The sequence below is a fragment of the Carcharodon carcharias genome, chromosome 12 (assembly GCF_017639515.1).
Source record: "Carcharodon carcharias isolate sCarCar2 chromosome 12, sCarCar2.pri, whole genome shotgun sequence".
Lineage (NCBI taxonomy): Eukaryota > Metazoa > Chordata > Chondrichthyes > Lamniformes > Lamnidae > Carcharodon > Carcharodon carcharias.
Window position 1 is genome coordinate 65,632,111 of NC_054478.1, and position 20,777 is coordinate 65,652,887.

The window sequence follows — 20,777 nt, forward strand, 5'->3', positions numbered from 1 at the left end:
CAGTGAAGACATGGCCCTGAAAGCCAAGAAGAGTTCAGTGACCCATCACTGGAATGCCTTTTGGAAGCCTGCCGTGATCTCCTCCACCCTGTTCTGGCTGCAGAAGCTCCAGCAGTCTCATCACTCCAGCTTGGGAGGCGGTGGCAGTGGTGTTCAGTGCCAACGCTGCACAGAAGAGGTTGGCCATCCAGTGCAGAAAAAGGATGAATGATCTCCTCTGTGCCACGAGGGTAAGTCAACCATCTCATCATTCTCGACTCTCACACTCACAAGGTCATCAGACATACACTGGCGTCTCACTCACTGCCAGCACAAGGGACATCATCACTCACTCTCTCACACACACATCTCTGGCTTCATTTCCTCTGGAGACTGCCTCCTTTGCCCTCACCATTTTGAGGCCCCTTGCACAGATCAACATTCCCCTACACACACCATGGGATACCCCCTTCTCCAGTACAGCCCTCGTCCTGCAGCCTCTTCCCTTGCCTGAGGCCACTTCTCCCCCTTCCCCACACAAACCCCATCCCTCCAGCTGTTGAAAAGTCACCTCCACCTTATGGCTGATCTGGTAGGTAGAGACCTGCCTGTGAGCCCCCCTAAAAGTGATGTGATGCTGCCTGCGAAGCCTGACGCTGATGACTATGAGTGCTGCCCGAAGTCGCAAGCGAAGTGCAGCTCACCAGATCACTTACAATTGAGAAACACAAGGCGACAATCATGCCGACATGCCCAGATGATCCAGCCTGGGGGAATGATTCCGGCGAGCAGAGCTTATAATGAGATGCTAAAGTATTGGCATTAGGCTCCCAACGTGCAGCAGCAGGAAATGCAGCCCGCCATTGATGGGTAAAGCAGATAATCGCTAACTGGTTTTATGAAGACATGAAACCAATTTTTGTAATCTCCTGATATTTTCCACTCCCGCCCACTGTGACCCCCGCTGCAAATGGAAACAAATGGATTCAGCCCTCAGTCTTGAAAATTCCAATTGGTCCAGTATCCACATTCCTGTAAGGAGAAAGTTTCAGACTTTTACAACTATTTGTGTGAAATGATGCTTCCTTATTTTATTCCTAAATGTTCTAGCTGTAATTTTAAGCTCATGCCCTTTTCTTCTGGATTCTGCCAGGTGAATAGTTTATCTGTATCTATCCCATCATTCAGTGTACAAAGCTGAATGCAGGGCTCAGATGGGTTATGGACAAAGTTCTATTTAACTGAAGAATAACTTCGTCCCCTTCATATTCCACTCCCCTTGAGATAAAGGCCAACATTTCAATAGCACTTTTTGATTGCTTAATATATCTGTCCACTAGTTTTTAATAATTTGTGATCATGGACATCTCTTTCCTCCTTTAAGATACTCCTAACTCTTTGACCAAGCTTTTGGTCATCAGACCTAATATCTCCTTAAGTGATTTGGTGTCATACTTTGCTTTCTAATGTTCCTGTGAAGTGCCTTGGAACATAAGATTATGTTGAAGATGCTATATAAATGGAAGTTGTTGTTGTTGATTGAGCCCTAAATCTCTTACGCAAAACATTCAATTAGGTCAGTCCTACATACCTTTCACAAATCCATGTTGACTCTTTCTGATCACCTCATATTTGTCCAAGTGCTCAGTCACTCTGCCCCTGACAGATTCTAGTAACTTCTCCACAACTCATGTTAGACTGACAGGTCTGTAATTTCCTGGTTTCTCTCTCCCATCCTTCTTAATAATGGAAAGACATTAACAATTTTCCAACTCAGTAGTACAATTCACAAATCAAGTTTTGAAAGATTATTACTAACACATCTGTGATTTTCTCACCTAGTTTTTTTTTTAAATACCCAGGGGTGGAAGCCATCAGGATATTCAGATTTGTTTATCTTAAGACTCATTATTTTCTCCATTGCTACTATTTTTTTACTTGTGTTAAATCCAATAAGCTGTTCCTTTTGATATATATTCTCCTAGTACCGCTGGAATTTTGTCCTCCTTCTCTACTGTATTAACAGGTGTAAAGTCAACATTTAACAACACTACCATTTCCATATTGTCATCTTTCAGATGAGACCGTAAACCAAGACCCTGCCTGCCCTCAGCTGGATGAAGTAGATACAGTGAGAGTTTTTGAAGAAGAGCGGGGGGAATTTTTCTGGCCAATATTTATCTCTCAACGAATATCACTAAAACAACATATCTGGTCATCAGATTTCTGCTTGTGGGATCTTGCTCTGTGCGAATTGGCTACCACTTTTAGTACATTACAGCAGTGAGTTCATTTCAAAAGGACTCCATTAGTTGTTAAGTGCTTTGGGCTATCCTGAAGTGGTGAAAGGTGCTATATAAATACAAGACTTTATTATTATATCACCTGCAACTGTCTTTAATGGGCTTACATTTCTCTTAGCCACTATCTTTCTCTTAATATATTTATAAACCATTTACTATTAATCTTGTAAGTTTTTCCCATATTCCCCGTGGTCGGCAGCAGCAAATCCCTCTCGGAAGCAAGCTACCATGAGAATAGGACCATAGAACCATAGAAAAGTTACAGCACAGAAGGAGGCCAATCGGCCCATCTTGTCCATGCCAGCCCGAGGACACCCAGGTACCCTTTCTAATCCCACCTTCCTGCACCTGGCCCATGGCCCTGCAGCTTACAGTGCTTAAGGTGCAGATCCAGGTATTTTTTAAAAGAGTTTACCACCAACTTGGGCAGCGAATTCCAGGCCTCACTACCCCCTGTGTAAAAAAAGTTCTTCCTCATGTCCCCCCTACACCTTCTGCCACTTATCTTGAATCTATGACCCCTGGTTCTAGAATTCTCCACCAATGGAAACAATTTTATCCTGTACACTCTATCTATTCCCCTTATAATTTTGTATACCTCAATCAAGTCGCCTCTCAGCCTTCTTTGTTCTAAGGAAAATAACCGCAACCTATCCAATCTCTCCTCGTAGCTACACTTTTCTAACCCTGGCAACATTTTTGTAAACCTCCTCTGCACTCTCTCCAGAGATATTACGTCCTTCCTGTAATGTGGTGACCAGAACTGCACACAATACTCCAGTTGTAGCCTCACCAGTGTTTTATACAATTCCAACGTTATATCTTTACTTTTATATCCTATACCTCTGCCAGTGAAGGAGAGCATTCCATATGCCTTCTTTACAACCTTGTCTACTTGAACTGCTGCCTTCAGGGACCTGTGTACTTGTATGCCAATATCTCTCACTTCATCTACCACTCTTAGTATATTCCCATTTATTGTGTAATCACTGTAACTGTTTGACCTCCCTAAATGTATGATCGCACATTTCTCTATGTTAAAATCCATCTGCCACTTTACTGCCCACTCCACTAACCCATCTATATCATTTTGGAGATTATGACTATCCTCTACATTATCCACTACTTGGCCAATCATTGTGTCATCTGCAAATTTCCCAATCGTGCCCCCCATGTTCACGTCCAAATCATTAATAAGAAACACAAACAGCAAGGGTCCCAACACCGAGCCCTGTGGAACACCACTTGAGACAACTTTCCATTCGCAAGGGCATCCATCGACCATTATCCTTTATTTCCTGTTACAAAGCCAACCTTTTATCCAGTTTGCCACATTACCCTGAATCCCAAGGGCTTTTACTTTCCTGACCAATCTGCCATGTGGGACCTTGTCAAATGCCTTGCTAAAATCTATGTACACAGAAATCACTGTACTACCTTCATCAACCCTTCTTATCATTTTCTCAAAGAATTCAATCAAATTTGAGAGGCAAGACCTTCCCTTAACAAATCCATGCTGACCATCCCTGACTAGTCCATGCCTTTCCACATGACAGTTAATCCTATCTCTCAGGATTGATTCTACTAATTTGCTCACCACTGATGTAAGACTAACTGTCCTATAGTTGTTTGGTATTTCCTTTGATCCCTTTTTAAACAATGGAACTACGTTTGCATTTGTCCAGTCCTCCGTTACCTCCCATGTATCTAGTGAAGATTGGAAAATCATCCTCAGAGCATCTGCTATCTCCTCCCTGACTTCCTTCAGCAGCCTCAGAAACAATTCATCTGGCCCTGGTGACCTATCAACTTGTAAGGATTTCAACCCTTTGAGTACTTCCTTTCTATGACTATCCAATCCAATATCTCGCAGTGTTCCTCCTGGACTACTATATCTACATCCTCCCTTTCTTTTGTAAACACGGAGACAAAATATTCATTCAAAACCCTTCCCACAGCCTCTGCATCTACACACAAGTTTCCATCTTCATCTCTGATAGATCCCACTTTTTCCTTAACTAACCTTTTAGCATTAATGTATTGGTAAAACATCTTTGGGTTATCTTTAACTTTACTTGCTAATCTTTTTTCATGCCCTCTCTTCGATTTCCTTATTTATTTCATCCCTGCACTTCCTATATTCGTCTAGGCTATCTGCAGTGCTTAGTTCCTTGTCCCTATCGTACACTTCCTTTTTCTGTTTGATTTTCCCCTGTATTCCTCTAGACAACCAGGGGGGTGTAGATTTGGCAGTACCATTCTTATTTTTGTAGGGGAGTTGTCTACTTTGTACAATTAGGATCTCGCTTTTTAGTGCTTTCCACTGGTTTTCCATTGTTTTATGCTCCAGCAGTGCTGTCCAGTCCACCTCAGCCCAGTCCCTTCTTATTTCTGCAAAACTTGCCTTCCCCCAGTTCAAGACTTTTACTCCTGCCTTATCTCTGTCCTTTTCCATGGTAATGCTAAATCTAACTGAATTGTGATCACTGTCCCCGATATGGTCGCTAACTGTCACTTTACCCACTTGCCCTTCTTCGTTCCCCAAGGCTAGGTCTAGAATTGCATCTCCTCTAGTTGGGTTTGTCACTAATTGGTTGAAAAAAAATTTCCTAGACACACTGCATGAATTTTTCTCCCTCAGTGCCCCTTATATTGTTTGAATCCCAGTTGATATTAGGATAGTTGAAGTCTCCTACTATTATTGCCCTCTTGTTCTTACAAGCAGAAATTTGCCTACATATTTGTACTTCTATCTCCCTTTCACTATCTGGGGGTCTGTAGTATACTCCAGTAGTGTGACTGCTGTTTTTTTATTTCTAAGTTCAATCCATTAAGCCCGGTTTGTTGACCCATTTAGTATGTCATCCCTTCTCACAACTGGAATTGATTCTTTAACCATTAGTGCCACCTACCAGCCCCCCAACCCTCTCCAACGCCCCCTTCCCACCACACGCCCACCCCCCCCCCACCCCCCCCCCCCCCCCCTCCCCGACTCCTTTTTTATCTCCTACTCTATCATGTCTGAAGACTCTATAACCAGGGATATTAAGCTGCCAGTTTTGTCCCTCCTTTAGCCAGGTCTCAGTTATAGCAATGACATCCTGCTGACATGTGCCCTTAACTCATCAACGTTGTTTGTAATACTCCTTGAATTGAAGTATAAACAGTTTAACCCCATCTCAGCACCTTGAGCCTCTTTTAGCACAGGAGCAGCAAACTACATCTTGCAGAACTGGACTGCAGCTAGTACCTCAGAAATGCACTAGAATTGGAGAAAGAAAGGCACATTAACTACCCAGGAAAAAGTAGGCAAATTAATTAGCAATGATATGATAACCATAATAGGGTTCCACTTGTCCACCCACAAGCTCTGCATTCTATGGATCATCCTCCACCATTTCTGCCACCTTGAGCTTGATATCAAAAGCATTGTCCCTTGCCCTCACCTTTCAGCATTCTGAAGGGATTGATCCTTCTGTGACACCCTGGTCCACTCCTCAGTCACCTTCAACATCACCCTCCTTTCTCATGGCACCTTTCCAGGCAAGTGCAGGTGATGCAACACCTACCCTTTTAAGTCCTCCTTTCTCACTTTCCAAGACCCTAAACATTCCTTCGTTTTTGTTCCCCCACCCCCATTTCCTTTCACTTGTTCAAAACCTATTATATTTCTATCTTTCCTCAGTTTTGATGAGGGGTCAACATCGAACTGAAACATTGATTATGTTTCTCGTTACGATACTGCCTGAACTGCTGATTATTTTCAGCATTTCCATTTTTTAATTGAAAAACTAGGCTAGCTTCTATTTACATCAAAGTTTATTGCATCAAAGGAGATTGCACACTTACATCATGTTCTGTTACTCATTGAGATTACAACCATGCAGGAAAGGATGCATTATTTGATGCTGATTCTTTCAAATATGTGTGATGTCAGTTCTAAGATGGGTACTGGATTGAAGCTTCAATCCATTATTTGAAGGGGAAGAAAATCTTAGGCAATGTCGATAAAGGTAGAAAAGAAGCATTCAATGATTAAGAGTTGTACTACATAGGATTGCATAGGATATACAACATAGAAGCAAACTATTTGGTCCAACCAGTCCATGTTGACAATTATGCTCCACTCAAGCCTCTCCCATCCTTCCTCATCTAAATCTATCATTGTAGTTCTCTATTCCCTTCTTCCTCATATGCTTGCCCTGCTTTCCCTTAAATGCATCTTTACTATTGACCTTAACCACCATTCTTTAGGGAAAGAAGTTTCTTCTGAAGTTCCTACTGGATTTTTTGGTGACTATCTTATTTTGCTAGTCTCTAGTTATGCTCCACCCCTTAAGAGGAAATGTTATCTCTGTACCCTCTCCATCAAAACCTTTCATCACTTTAAAGACCCCTATTAATTCACCCCTCAGCCTTTTTCCAAGATAAAAGATACCCAGCCTGTCGATCCTTTCCTGAAAAAGCAGCCCACATATTTCTAGTATCATCCTTGTAAATCTTCTCTGCACCCTGTCCAGTGCCTCTCTGAGTCCTTCTAATAATATGGCAACCAGAACTGCACACAGTAATCTAAGTGTGGTCTAACCAAGGTTTGCCACAGGTTTAACACAGTCTACTTGTCAGTTATATCCCACCAGAAACAGAGCCTAGGGTTTGTTTTGCTATTTTGTGGCCTTGCTAAACTGTAGTGCAACGTTTGTTGTATCGATATTCTGAGACCTATATTCCACAATCCTTTTGTTCCTCTACCCCACCAGATTTGCACCTTCCAAGTAATAAGTGATCTCCCTATTCTTCCCCTACCAAAATGTACTTCATCACTTTTATCTGTATTGAACTTAATTTTGCCAATTATTTGCCCATTCTTCAAGTTTATTAAATTCATTCTGTAATTTGTTACAGTCCTCCTCAGTATTGACTAACCTCCCAATATGGTGTCATCTGCAAATGTCGAAATTGTGTTTTTAATTCCAAAAGTCCAAACCGTTAATGTAAATTATGAGCAGCAGTAGTCCCAGCAGTGATCCTTTGGACCTCCACTTCCCACCTCTGCCATTCTAAATAATTAGCTTTTATTCCCAATCTCTGCCATGAAACCAGCTAGCAATTTATTCTGTTACTTGTCTCCTAACTCCACATTCTCTGACCTTATTCATGAATCTATTAAGGGACACCTTATCGAAGGTCTTTTGAAAATCCAGATAAATTACATCTACATTGTCTACTGTATCTGTTAACTGCTCAAAAATTCAGTGAGGTTGGTCAGGGAAAATTTTCTCTCTTGAAATCGCTGTTGATTATTCATTATTATATTTTATATAATTACATTATAGCATGATATATTATCCTTTCTAGATGATGCTCCTTGCAGTAGTCACTGAGGAGTCCTGAGTGACAGCCACCCTGACAGCTTCTTGAGAGTCAGATATACAGAGGGAAGACTATGTCCATGTTCAGGCTTTTTAGTTTTCTACATAGCACAGTTGGCTATGACAATGTGGAGCAGACAATCTAGATCTGCAAAGCACCTTCTGATATGTTATGGATCATGATGGCTGTCTGAATGATCACTATGATCGAGGCATATGCCTCATTCTGGTGCTTTGTTGTTGTTACATGGCTCTTTGTGGAGCCATTATGCATGGGAGCTTGGGACATGCCTTTTCACCACAATCTAGTGACATGAGTTCCTTTAAGAACTCGGGCAGCCTAATTTTAAAGTATGAATGCACTATGTGACAATTTCCAGCAAGTCTCACATTTTAGAAATACTCAGCAATACTTATAGGTCTCATCCTACATTACCTCTCTGCACCTGCAAACATAAGAGAGAAAAGAGTGAGCAAACTCCCAAAAAAAGGCTAAAATAAGCTTTTAAATTTGGCACGATAATCAGGCAACACTGGCAGACCAATTGTTCTAACAAGGGCAGTTTGAAGAATGCTGCAGCCTAGATCCAGAGTTAGCACCATAACATGTGGCAAACGCATGCAAGAAAAAAGTTAGAAAATTCAGAGCAAAAAATTGGCTTTAATTCGATTCTCCAAATTTAAGGAAGCAACTAAGCCGACCAAAATGATTCTTTCAAAATATTTTCTGCAAATCACTGAAGATTAAAACGGCTCACAACTTCAATGGGAGCCTGCCAAATCCAGACAAGTGTGGGAAGAGAAAAAAATTATTACTGCAGCGCCATGTAAAACAAAACATTAAAGCTGTATTCCCCCGTGCTGAAAACAGAAAATTAATCAACACTGTCAGACCAATTAGGGCAGATGGAAGAGCCAGGCCAGGTGCAAAATTGGAGGTTACGGAGAAAAAGTTTTTATGATATATGATAGCATCAGGCTTGAATAAGAAAACAGTGGCTGAACAAGTGAATAACTATGATATACAGGAGGTCCAATAGTCAACGACATAATTGCCAGGTGGGAATAATTTAATCTTCCGATAACTTTGAAGGGGTCATGGAGTCCTTTGACACCTACTTTAACCTCAGAAGCAATAAAATTTTGGAATGAGCAAAATTTAACAAGAGTCCAAAAGCCCGGGAAACCCAAAGGCTCTTTTGTAAATGAGTTATGCAGATTGGCTGAAGGCTGTGACAATGGTGAACTTAAGTTGGGAGCTCATAGGAGACCAGATAGTAGTAGGCCGATGATACTCCTTTGGATGTACTCCAATCTAAAGAAGATTTGACTTTGGAAAAAGCCATCCAAATTGTCAGACAATCGGAAGTGCGTCAGCAAAACTGATCCATTTGCATAGTGAAGTTTAATTGTGGTACAGAACAACCCCAATAGTCTAGCTCATAAAACAACAAAGGGGTAAGGAGGCTCCAGCACAAAGAAAGCAATACCTAAGCAAAACATAAGACAGTGGCAGACCATGTCAGTATTATGGCGCCAAAAGACCTCACAGCTGTGAGCAGTGTCCAACGATCACTCTGGGACACTTTGGAAAGATGTCTAAGTCCAAAACCTCGAGACATGTGGACGATCCCAAATGAGTCCATGCGATAGGTGAGCCACACCAAGAAGAAGTCCAACAATGTTTCTTGGGAGAATGAAGGATGCCAGATTCACATTTTGGAATGCTGACATATCTGTAAACGTTTGCCTCACAAGTTTCAACTTAGACATAAGCGCCATTGTGACAGTCCTGTTGGATAAGGAACCATGGCTAGTGAATCAATGTCTGAAGCCGCCTACAACACAGTTACATGGACCAGGAGACATCAAGCTCCAGGTCAAAGGTACATTGCAAGCAATGCTCCAATATAAGAACAAATAAATGCAGAAGATTTTATGTGTTTCACAACCAAGAATTTTCTCTCCTGAGCAAGAAAGCCTCTGTCGACATCAGCCTCATCCAATTAGTCACCTCCTTGAAAAATTCAATCAAATTTGTTAGATAATCCTCGTTAAACAATCCAACAAATCCTTGTTAAAACTGGAACCAGATCCTTATTAGTTAATCTCGGTCAGAATTTCTGGGTGAAAAGATTTTTCCTCAAATCCCCTCACCTTAAATCTATGCCCCCTGGTTATTGACACCTCTACTAAAGGGAAAAGTTTCTTCCTATCAAATCCACCCCCAGCCTTCTCTGCTCTAAGGAAAACAACCCTAGCCTATCCAGCCTCTCTTCATAGATGAAACACTCCAACCCAGGTAACATCCTGGTGAATCTCCTCTGCCCCCTCTCCAGTGCAATCACATCCTTCCTATAGTGTGGCAACCAGGACTGCACGCAGTACTTCAGCTGTGGCCTAACTAGCACTTCCACAGTTCCAACATAACCTCCCTGCTCATATATTCTATGCCTCAGCTAATAAAGGCAAGTATTCCATATGCCTTCTTAACCATCTTATCTACCTGTGCTGCTGCCTTCAGGGACTTATGGACATGTATAACAAGGTCCCTCTGATCATCTGTACTTCCTTGGGTCCTACCATTCATTGTGTATTTCCTTGCCATGCTAGTCCTCCCAAAATGCATCACCTCACACTTCTCAGGATTAAATTCCATTTGCCACTTCTCTGCCCATCTTACCAGCCCATCTATATTGTCCTGTAATCTAAGGCTTTCCACCTCACTATTTACGACACCACCAATTTTCGTGTCATCTGCAAACTTACTGATCATAGCTCCTACATTCACATCTAAATCATTAATGTACACTACAAACGGCAAGGGTCCCAGCACCGATCTCTGTGGTACACCACTTGTCACAGGCTTCCAATCGCAAAAACAACCCTCGATCATCACCCTCTACCTCCTGCCGCTAAGCCAATTTTGGATCCAATTTGCCAAATTGCCTTGGATCTCACGGGCTCTTACCTTCTTGATCATTCTCCCACGCGGGACCTTGTCAACAGCCTTACTGAAGTCCATGTAGACTACATCAACTACACTACCCTCTTCTACACAATTAGTCACCTCCTTAAAAAATTCAATCAAATTTGTTAGACAATCCTTGTTAGACAATCCAACAATTCCTTGTTAAAATTGGAACCAGATCCTTGCTGGTTAATCTTGTTGATCTTTTGGATGAGGTTGATGGTTGGAATCTGGAACACAGTGCCTGAGGGTGTGGTAGAGGCAGGAACCCTTACAACATTTAAGAAGTATTTAGATGAGCACTTGAAACATCATAGCATACAGGGCTACGGGCCAGGTGCTGGAAAATGGGTTTAGAATAGATAGGTGCTTGATGACCGGTATAGACACAATGGGCCAAAGGGCCTGTTTCTGTGCTGTATAACTGTATGACTCTATGATTTCCCAAAACTTTTCACTGGGCTGAGGCGACTGAAGACAGCATAGAGCATAACACTGAGAAATGATGCCAAACCCATGTGCTTGTTCACACCAAGGAAAATACCACACCCGCTTATGAAGCAAGTACAAAGCAACTTGCTGAGATGACCAAGATATGGTCATCTCCCCGTCACTTAGCCGACAGAATGGAGTTCCAGGATCACTCCAGTTTGAAAGCCAGATGAGTCCATTCACATCTGTGTTGACTTGACACAACTTAACAAGGCAGCGGCAAGGGAAATCCACACAATGTCCTTCCTCAGTTGGATGACAACTTGACCAAACTCACCAAATGCAGTGGTTCGAAACTTGATGCCAACAGCAGCTTCTGGCAGGTTCCATTGGACAAGAAATCTAAGAAAACTTTTATCTCTCCATTTGGCAAATTCTGATTCAACTGTTTGCCCTTCAGCATTATCTCGGCACTTGATATTTTTCAGTGCACAACATTGGCCATTTACAAAGCCTGAAAGGAGCCATCTGCCATGTGGATGATGTCTTTGTCCACAGTATGACTGTCAAGGAACACAATAGTAGACTCACAGCCATCTTGAAATGCTTACAAGAAGTAGGATTGATGCTGAATGATAAGTACAAGCTCTCTAAGACTTCTATTCTATTCTTAGGTCATATTGTCAGCAGCAAAGACATCATGGCTGACCCACACAAAATGAAGGCAATCAGCGAGTTTCCGACCCGGTCATCCATTCCAGACCTGCAAAGGTTCCTGGGCATACGAACATACAAACAAGGAGCAAGGGTAGGCCATTCAGCCCCTCAAGCCTGCTCTACCATTTAATAAGATCATGGCTAATCTGATTGTAACCTGAAATCTGTGTCCCACCTACCGCCAATAACCTATCACCCCCTTGCTTATTAAGAATCTATCCACCTCTGCCTTAAAAGTATTCAAAGACTCTGCTTCCACTGCCTATTCAGGAAGAGAGTTCCAAAGTCTCACAACCCTCTGAGTGAAAAAAATTTGCCTCATCTTTGCTTTAACAACTTATTCTTCCACAAGAGGAAACATCCTCTCCACATCCACCCTGTCAAGACCCCTCAGGATCTTATATGTTTGAATCAAGACACCTATTACTCTTCTAAACTCCAGCAGATACAAACCTAGTATGTCCAACCTTTCCTCATAAGACAAACCACCCATTCCAGGTATTAGTCTAATAGACCTTCTCTGAACTGCTTCCAACGTGTTTATATCTTTCCTTAAATAAGGTGACCAATACTTCAAATGTGATCTCACTAGTGCCCTGTACAAATGAAGCATAACCTCCCTACTTTTGTATTCAATTCCCCTCCTAGTTAACAATAACATGCTATTAGTTTTCCTAATTACTTGCTGTACTTGGATAATAGCCTTTTGTGATTCATGCAATAGGACATCCAGATCCCTCTGCACCTCAGGGCTCTGCATCTCTCACCATTTAGATAATATGCTTTTTTATTCTTCCTACCAAAATGGCCAATTTCACATTTTCCCACATTATACTCCATTTGTCAGATTTTGCCCACTCACTTAACCTATCTACGTTTGTTTGTAGCTTCCTTATGTCCTCTTCACAACTTACTTTCCTACCTATGGTAGCATGGTGAACCAGTTGGCGAAATTTCTGTCCGACTTTGCACAGGTCACAGAGCCTCTGTAACACCTCCTCAAAAAGGCCCAAGTGTGGTGTTGAGATGCACACCAAGAACAAGCATTCCTTCAGATCAAGACATGCTGCTCTCACCAGATATTCTGGCTCATTATGACCCATTTCTGCTAACTACAATCACAGCGGATAGCTCATTAACAGGATTGGGGGCAATTCTGTTCCAAGGGCAGTTGGATGGATGCCACCAGCCAGTATATTACATGTCTAGGGGGCTGTCAGACACAAAGGTGCAGTATGCAGTTATTGAACAAGAGGCCTTACAGTAACATGGGCTTGTGAAAGCTTCTCTGATTATATTGTTGCGTTAAAAGTGATCATTGAGACACATCACAAACCATTTATCTCACTATTGGTCGAGAAAGAGCTCACCAGGATGATCCACAGCCCCCACCCACCCCCCCCACCCCGCCCCCAGAATTCAGAGATTTGGCTCGTGTCTCTTGTGCTTTGCATATGAGAAGGTGGATGTCCAGGGGAAGCATCAAACAATTGCTGACACACTATCCAGGGCTACAGTTGACAACTCTGTGACATACAGTGTCAATCCGATCGACGAGCTTGAGTCATATTTCCAGATTGTGACAACACAACTGCCGGAGAGCTCCAGAAAGCCTCAACAGGTATGCCAGGAGCAGATGTGAGATGAAGAGTGCGTCTATCAGTATTGCCTACAAGGTTGGCCACAGCAGTGTCCAGGTGCCAATGTTATAAAAATTTACTTTACACAGCATAATAACGTTACGGTTATTGATGCTCTGCTGGTGTATGTTGAGTGGTTGGTCATTCCTGTCTCACTGCAGCCGGAGATTCTACAACAAACCCACCAAGGCCACTTGGGCATCACAAAGTGCAGAACCTGAGCCCAGTCTGCAGTGAGGTGACCGGGAATATCAGGAGCAATGGAAGGGATGATTTTAAACTGCCTGATGAGCGCATTGCACAAACCATTCCAGAGAGAGTCACTCATCCCCACACTGTTCCCTACCAGACTGTGGGAATGTTTGGGAATGAATCTATTTATATACAACAACAAGTCCTTGGGGAAGCTGATGGTGTAGTGGTATTGTCACTGGACTAGTAATCTAGCAGCCCAGGGTAATGCTCTGGGAACCTGGGTTTGACTCCTGCCATGGTAGTTGGGGGAATTTGAATTAAAAGTCTAATATTGTCAAATGTTGTTAAAACCCATCTGGTTCACTAAGGAAGGAAATCTGCTGTCCTTTCCTAGTCTGGCCTACATGTGACTCCAGACCCACAGTAATGTGGTTGGCTCTTAAATGCTCTCTAAACAAGGGCAATAAGGGATGGGCAATAAATGCTGGCCTAGCCAGTGACGCGCATATCCAATGAATAAAAAGAAAATCATTGCTGATTATTTCTCTTGGGGTATCAAAGTGAAGGGTACACACAATGACCACAGAGCCAGTCATTAGGTTGTTCAAAGAAATCTTTGCAATCCATGGCATCCTGGACCAGGTGGTGTCTGGCAACGGACCACTATTTGCTCATGAATACATCACTCATTTTGCCAGGAATTACAGATTTCAACACCTCACCAGCTCCCCAAAGTACAATCTAACAGTTAGGCGGAAAGGAGTGTCTGCATTATTAAAACCCTCTTGAAGAAAAACCATGACTTTCCAATCACGCTTATGACATGTAGATCCAGTCCACTGCAATGTGGATTAGACCCTTCAGAGCTGCTGATGGGCAGAAAAATTCGGACTCAACTCCCCATGCTGCCAAAGAAATTAATCTCAGAAGGTTCAGGACTGAGAACAGTCCTATAGGCAGCGACAAGCTTCCACTTACAGTAGGAGGTACCATACTAAAAAACTGCCCAGGCTAAAGAGAGGTTTGGATCAGGGACCTTGACAGAGAAGACATCATTGTCCTGAGGGATGAAGATCACTGGGTGGTCTTGCTTGATACATACCCCAGAAGGCACAATCAGACAGAACAGAAGACTTTTCCTCATTCCTCGTGTTGAACCTCCTATCATACATTTAGTGAACCAGATGGTAGAAACCCATTTAATTGAAACACCAAGTTTAAAAACTTCAACTCCAGACCAACAAAGTCAGCCCAAATCAGTTGAGCTCCTCCAAACTTGAAAACACCCAGATGTGGAAGATTTGTAAAGCCTGCAGACTGAATCTATAAAGTCAGAGGCTTGGGGGGAAAAGGGTAGCATGTAAATATTATTGCAAATACATTTGGGTAAAGACTTGGTTGGGGTGGGGGGTGGGGGGGGTGGGGGTGGTGGGTGGCGGGGGTGCAAGTTGTAATATTAGGGTGTTCAGAACTGTAGGGGTTAATGTCGAGCTGGGGAAACTGTACCGGCCAAGAGTTACATAGGAGTAGTATGGGGTCTGGCAGAAGATTGAACCTAGTCAGGACTGCATCCTGTATATATGTTTATATTTATGTGTTATTAATAAACAGTTATTGTTCAACCATACAAGCCTCTAGACCTCTTCATGAGACAACATAAAATGTTACAGCACAGTCCATCCCAATTTGTTCTTCAGGAAAAACACTTGCCCCAATTTTAAACTAAGGTGGTGAAATTAAACTCGAATTTCAGGCCGGGGCAAATAACTAGTATTACGAAATAAGGAAGCAATGCAAAATTTCACTTGTCACACAAGTTTATTTTTGTTTTCAGGCAAATCTGTAATACTTATATAACATTTACTTAGTTTCTATTTGCAACTAAATTTGCAGTGTTTCATTATTTCTTTAATCTGCCCCTTATATGTATTTGGCTGTATTGACACGTGTGTTGTCTTTGCAGTTACTTTCTACATTGCCACACATTCACGTGCCGCTTTATGAGCTTAGCCAGACGCTTTTTTGTGCCAATTTGTTTTGCAACATATTACACAGCAACGCAAAAATGACGCATCGAAAGTTCAAATGTTCACGAGGTTAGAGTTAAGCCTCCCATCTGTTTTCAGACACTGTGAAAAGCCTGGAAATTGAGATTTAAACATGGACGTTAGGAAAAATCGAGCTTTCCACTTCGTGTATCTGATCGCCGGGTGTCTTTCCTCTTTGTCATCCGCAAACCAACTGGGTGAGTTTTAAACTGACTTTCCTTAAGTCAGTATTCCTGATTTCTTCATAAAGCAGAACAAACCTTCCGAGATTTTCGAATTCATCGCTTCCCCTCCTCGTCTACCCAGTTAGAAGTGAGTCAGAAAGTTGTCATGAAACGATCTGTAACTCTGATCTACTTGGGAGTTATTCTCCAGCAACACTTCAATCCAGAGTTGCTCGGAAATGTTATCCTTACAGAATCTCTGGGTGAAGGGAATATTCAGCTACAGTTTATGATTTCTTAGCTACCTCGCCAGATGGTAATTTAAAAATGACACAAACATCATACTTTTAAAAATACACAACTTTAATGTACATAGGGCTACATTTGTCGCCCTCTAACGGCGAAGCAATTTTGCTCGGGTAAAAAATGTTCTTAACGAAGTGTTGCATTTTATCGATTTAAGTTTGAAAGTTTTCCCGAATCCTGACTAGTCTTTTACCAAATCATTTCTGTATTTCATTCACTATCTTCAGACGAATTTTGCCTTTTTCGAAAAGTTAAACAGGAATAACAAACGTCCCAGTTGCAAATGATGTTTTGTCAAAGCAATATATGCAAAGTTTTCGTCGGTAAAAGTAATATCTTTCTACAAATAAGATTATAAATTTGTAATGCTCCGGTAAGTTTCTGATTGGTTTATGGTAACCATGTAACACAGTACAGCCAATCAGTTCCTTACAAGAACACAAATGCAGCCATTTCTTATTTATTTTTAATCTTGGCTTTCATTTAAATCACAGCTCCTCGTGCCAATTTCCAAACCTCACTTTCTCTGTTGTGATTTACCCAATGGCCTGTTCTCTCTGCTGTTCGATCGTATCTGCATAGTTGCCAACTCTGGTTGGAGATATTCGTCAGCAATAGAGTGTAGTTGAGTGCCTTAATGGTTTTGCACCAGCAGCTGTTGTGAGATGTTCTGAGAACTATAGGAAGCCACCCTGAAGTGGGCAATAATAAAGGAAACCAAGGATGAGGAAGAGAGAAAACTGAAAGCAGTAGGTATCCTCGGCACTGTGTGAGGTGTGGTCAGGCTCCCAGTCACTGCTAAGTTTAACAAGTGCCGTCTCTGCCATCTCTTTGGATGCTAAACTGAAGTTCTGAGTAAAGATGACATCTCTGAACTGGGAGCTTAACTCAGAGCAAATCTGTATTTGGACTTGTTGCATTAAAGCTGACTGGTACAGACTGTTCTGAACTAGAGAGAGATTGTGCAAAAGGTTTTGGGCACATCTCAGAGGAGATATTGTTTTAACTTCAGCTCAGCATCAACGTTTCTAAACCAGTAACTGGATTTGATCTTAGTAAAAGAAAGTTTTCATGCATGATATCACAGCCACTATGCCTTCATCAATCTAAGCCTATATGTGAAAAATGTCTATGATGGATCTAGCTCAGTAGGCAAATTTGGTTTGTCTGAAAACTGTAACTGCATTGATGCTCCTCTACCCATAGCCCATTCTCAAAGATGTGTTGGGATAAATGGGGATTTCATGAGGATTCTGCAGACTGCAAAGCCCTACCTGGTGATTCCATTGGGAAGAACCAAACTAGTAAACAAATTAGAGTAACTCCCCAGTGTTTGGAACAATTACAGTATCATGTTTGACCCTATGCTTTTCAGTTAAGAGCTGTACATCTGAAAATGCTGAATGTTTGGCCCAAGGTGTAAGGTGCCTATGATTACAATATCTCATGTGATTACGATATCTTATGAAGGGATACAGATCCTTTTACTGTTGCACTATCTGTTTATAAGGCTTTTAAACCACAACACTTGGTTACATTCTTAATGAAACTGGCTGTCAAATTCATGCATCCCCACTTTAAGCCTTTATTCTGTTGTCCCATAGATGATGATACTTTTGGATCTGGTCTTAACAACATGGGTCTTGTCAGCAATCATAATTTAGTATGAAGATTAAATAAGCTTGAATTCCTATCCAAGGATTTCAGAACTTGGAAGAGGTTGTGGTTCTCTCAGTTTGGTATCTCACAGGCCTTGGCTTTAAATTTTATATCATGTAAATATAAAGATCTTTCTTGACTGTCAGTTTGCTTTGAAGGCCTCATGGTTTGCTGGGTAGATTCAGTCTATGGAAATTAATTTTTTTCAGGAAAGAAATCAGAATTTACATTGTCAAATTCAGGTTTTTTTTCACCCTTTTAATCAAATAGAAAACTAGACCTCCAAGGGAAGGTTTCCTTATTTTGCGACCAGGTACACTAGAATATTGGAAAATTAGGCTGGCCAGAGAGTGTACCTATAAACAATACATTTAGTTTTCCTTACTTATTGATTTAAATCTTTCCTAATCAGCTAAGAAAATATGTGCCTCTTCCCTGATAATAGCCAAGTCATTTCTGTAAGCATGAGCACAGGATTATGCTGTGCACCCACTTCCTCAAGATGCACAAAATACCTGGAGTTTTGTTACTCTGAATTTAATAAAATTAATGAGTATTAGTGCTGTGTGAGAACACCATGAAGATTTGGCTCAATATCTTTTGCAACAAACACCTTTTGGTGTATAAAGCAATGTTCATGAATTCATCCAACACTGAAATTATTCGAAACAAAAACAAAAACAGCTGGAAAAACTCAGCAGGTCTGACAGCATCTGCAGAGAGGAATACAGTTAACATTTCAAGTCCGTATGACTCTTCATCAGTTCTGCTGAGTTTTTCTATGTATTTTTGTTTTGTTTTGTTTCAGATTTCCAGCATCCACTGAATTTTGCTTTTAACTTAGAAATTTTTGCTTGACCTATGTTGTTATCTTGAGCTCTTTGCAGAATAAAAAGTATTTTATTTCCTTATACCACACATACTGAACACAGGCAAGTAAGTGGTACATTTTAGAAATGTCCGTGGATTCATCAAGCTGTGTGGCAAAGTCACTGCCACGCAGTTGATCAATGCACAGGTAAACTGTGTTCTGACATTAAATCAATCCATCCCATGACAGTGTCGTTAGAAATTGTTTCTTTCCAGTTCCTTGGCCTTCTGCTCTCCAAACGTTTTCCTTGCCATTTCAATGGCACACTGCATTATCAACTCCTCAGCATTTGTATGTAATTTTTTTCATTTGCTTCAGCGATTTTCTGCATTGATATGTAGGATGAGACTACAAGCTTTTTATCAGCAGTAGCTATGAATTTCATTAGTGTTTTAGTACTGACCATTTCCTTAGTTATTGGCTCAAAAAAAATGTTTCTTGTTTTTATTTCATTACCAAGCATTGAATATATGTCTTCATAATTGAGACCATTTGAAGATCATTTGACTGTACTTGTGCACAAATTACACCCTACGGTTGAGGTATAATAAAACCAAAATTTAAGTACCTGTCCTTGCATTTCCTTGCTTTTGCAAGGCTAATGGCTTTGTTTTTTACTCACACCTTCACCATTGAAAAGTTTTTCACCTCTTAGGGTTGAACTTGATGAAGAAAGCTCTGCGTGATCACTCTGTGGGTTCTGTTGTTTTGAAGCTGGTCGGCGCATTAAAAAATATATATATCATGCATTTATGATGTGTTTACAACAATTATCTCAGTATTTTTGTCATTTTTCTTGCTCCCGCTGAAATAGCACCGTATATAAAAAAAGAATTTATTAAGTCCTAAATTTAAATTATGTGCCCTTCTGCTGCCTAAGGTCTGCTCCACCCCACCAATCATTTGTTTAACAGAAAATGAATCAGGAGCAACAAACACAGTGCTCACTCTGGCCCATTTTGTGTTGAACTGGACTAAAATTCCAGGATCACATCTTCCATTTCAGAAACAGAACTTCCTTCTCAAACCCCAACACAGCGATAAAAACCAGTGACTCAAATTAACCACACCAGAGAGGACTGTTACCCACCCAACCTCATCACCATAAATCATTTAGTGACAAAGGCAATTTCCCCCTTTCCTTCTATTCACTCCTTCACAAATAGCCAGTAGTATCAACTCAAAAGATACAGGCAGCCAAATTATGCCTATCCATCCATCAGAGAAGAACGTGGCCATGGATTTAAAGCTCCGAGTTTGGATACAAAGAAAATCTGTGATAATACCGTCAGCTATTTTGCTAATGCAGACTGAAGATGTTGAAGGGGAGAATCACACTTTATCCAGATTTATTGCTGCAGGTCCAGAGCTTAGCCAGTCTTTTTCTGTTTCTTTCCACCCCTCTTTTCCTGGCCCATCCACCCCCGACACACACAGCCACACACCAGCCAGGACCACATGGTGCGCAGTGACTCAGATGGTAGATGTACCTCTCAATGTGGTTCTGAACCACATTAAGCAGGAATGTGCTTGGGTTTGATTCCTGACCAATGCTGAGTTACTAGATCTGAGTCAGTGTGGCAGTAATGATGCTACAATTGGTCTTTAAGCCCCGATTTCCTCATATCTTAACGTCAAACTCCAACATGGGTATGGCCTTGCTGCAGACCCAAAGGAACTAGCAAGTCCCTTTCTTTCTGCCCCTCCCCACTGAAGGTCACCTGGCATATGCACTCTCCATTGATGGTGCTCCCTCCCCATCTCAACCACCACTTAAATGTGCTAAAAGGTCTCTTTTTAATTACATAACTGACTTCAAACCTACATAGGCTGGTTCCCTTATAAGAAGAAAGAAAAAAGGAAGTCTTGCTACCTCAGCCCATGCAATGCCGGACTCTTCACTGATTTTTCCGCACTAACTGCTGGTTTCAAGAGTCTTAACTCCTATTTTGTCTTATAGTTAAAAGCAGTAAGTGGACTATGTTTATGAATGTAAAATTGATTTAAAAAGGCTTGATGAGATAAATCCATAGAAGCAGCGATACTTGTCAGAGGAACTCGTCCAACCACATTGAAAATGACTTCTAATAATAAAAGCCTACACATATACAGTTTTAGTG

General features: G+C 41.4%; 1 protein-coding gene across 3 annotated transcripts in view; it reads left to right on the forward strand.

Annotated features, from left to right (window-relative positions):
• Window positions 1-15,673: 15,673 nt before the first annotated feature.
• cd302 (CD302 molecule) overlaps window positions 15,674-20,777 on the forward strand; it is a 48,701-nt gene continuing 43,597 nt past the window's right edge. Inside the window, exon 1 of one of the 3 annotated variants that reach the window (XM_041200087.1) lies at window positions 15,674-15,854. In XM_041200087.1, the coding sequence (XP_041056021.1) occupies window positions 15,770-15,854 (85 nt within the window). In that variant the 5' untranslated portion in view covers window positions 15,674-15,769. The remainder of the gene's footprint in view (window positions 15,855-20,777) is intronic. The other 2 variants (XM_041200086.1, XM_041200085.1) reach the window with 2 other exon arrangements.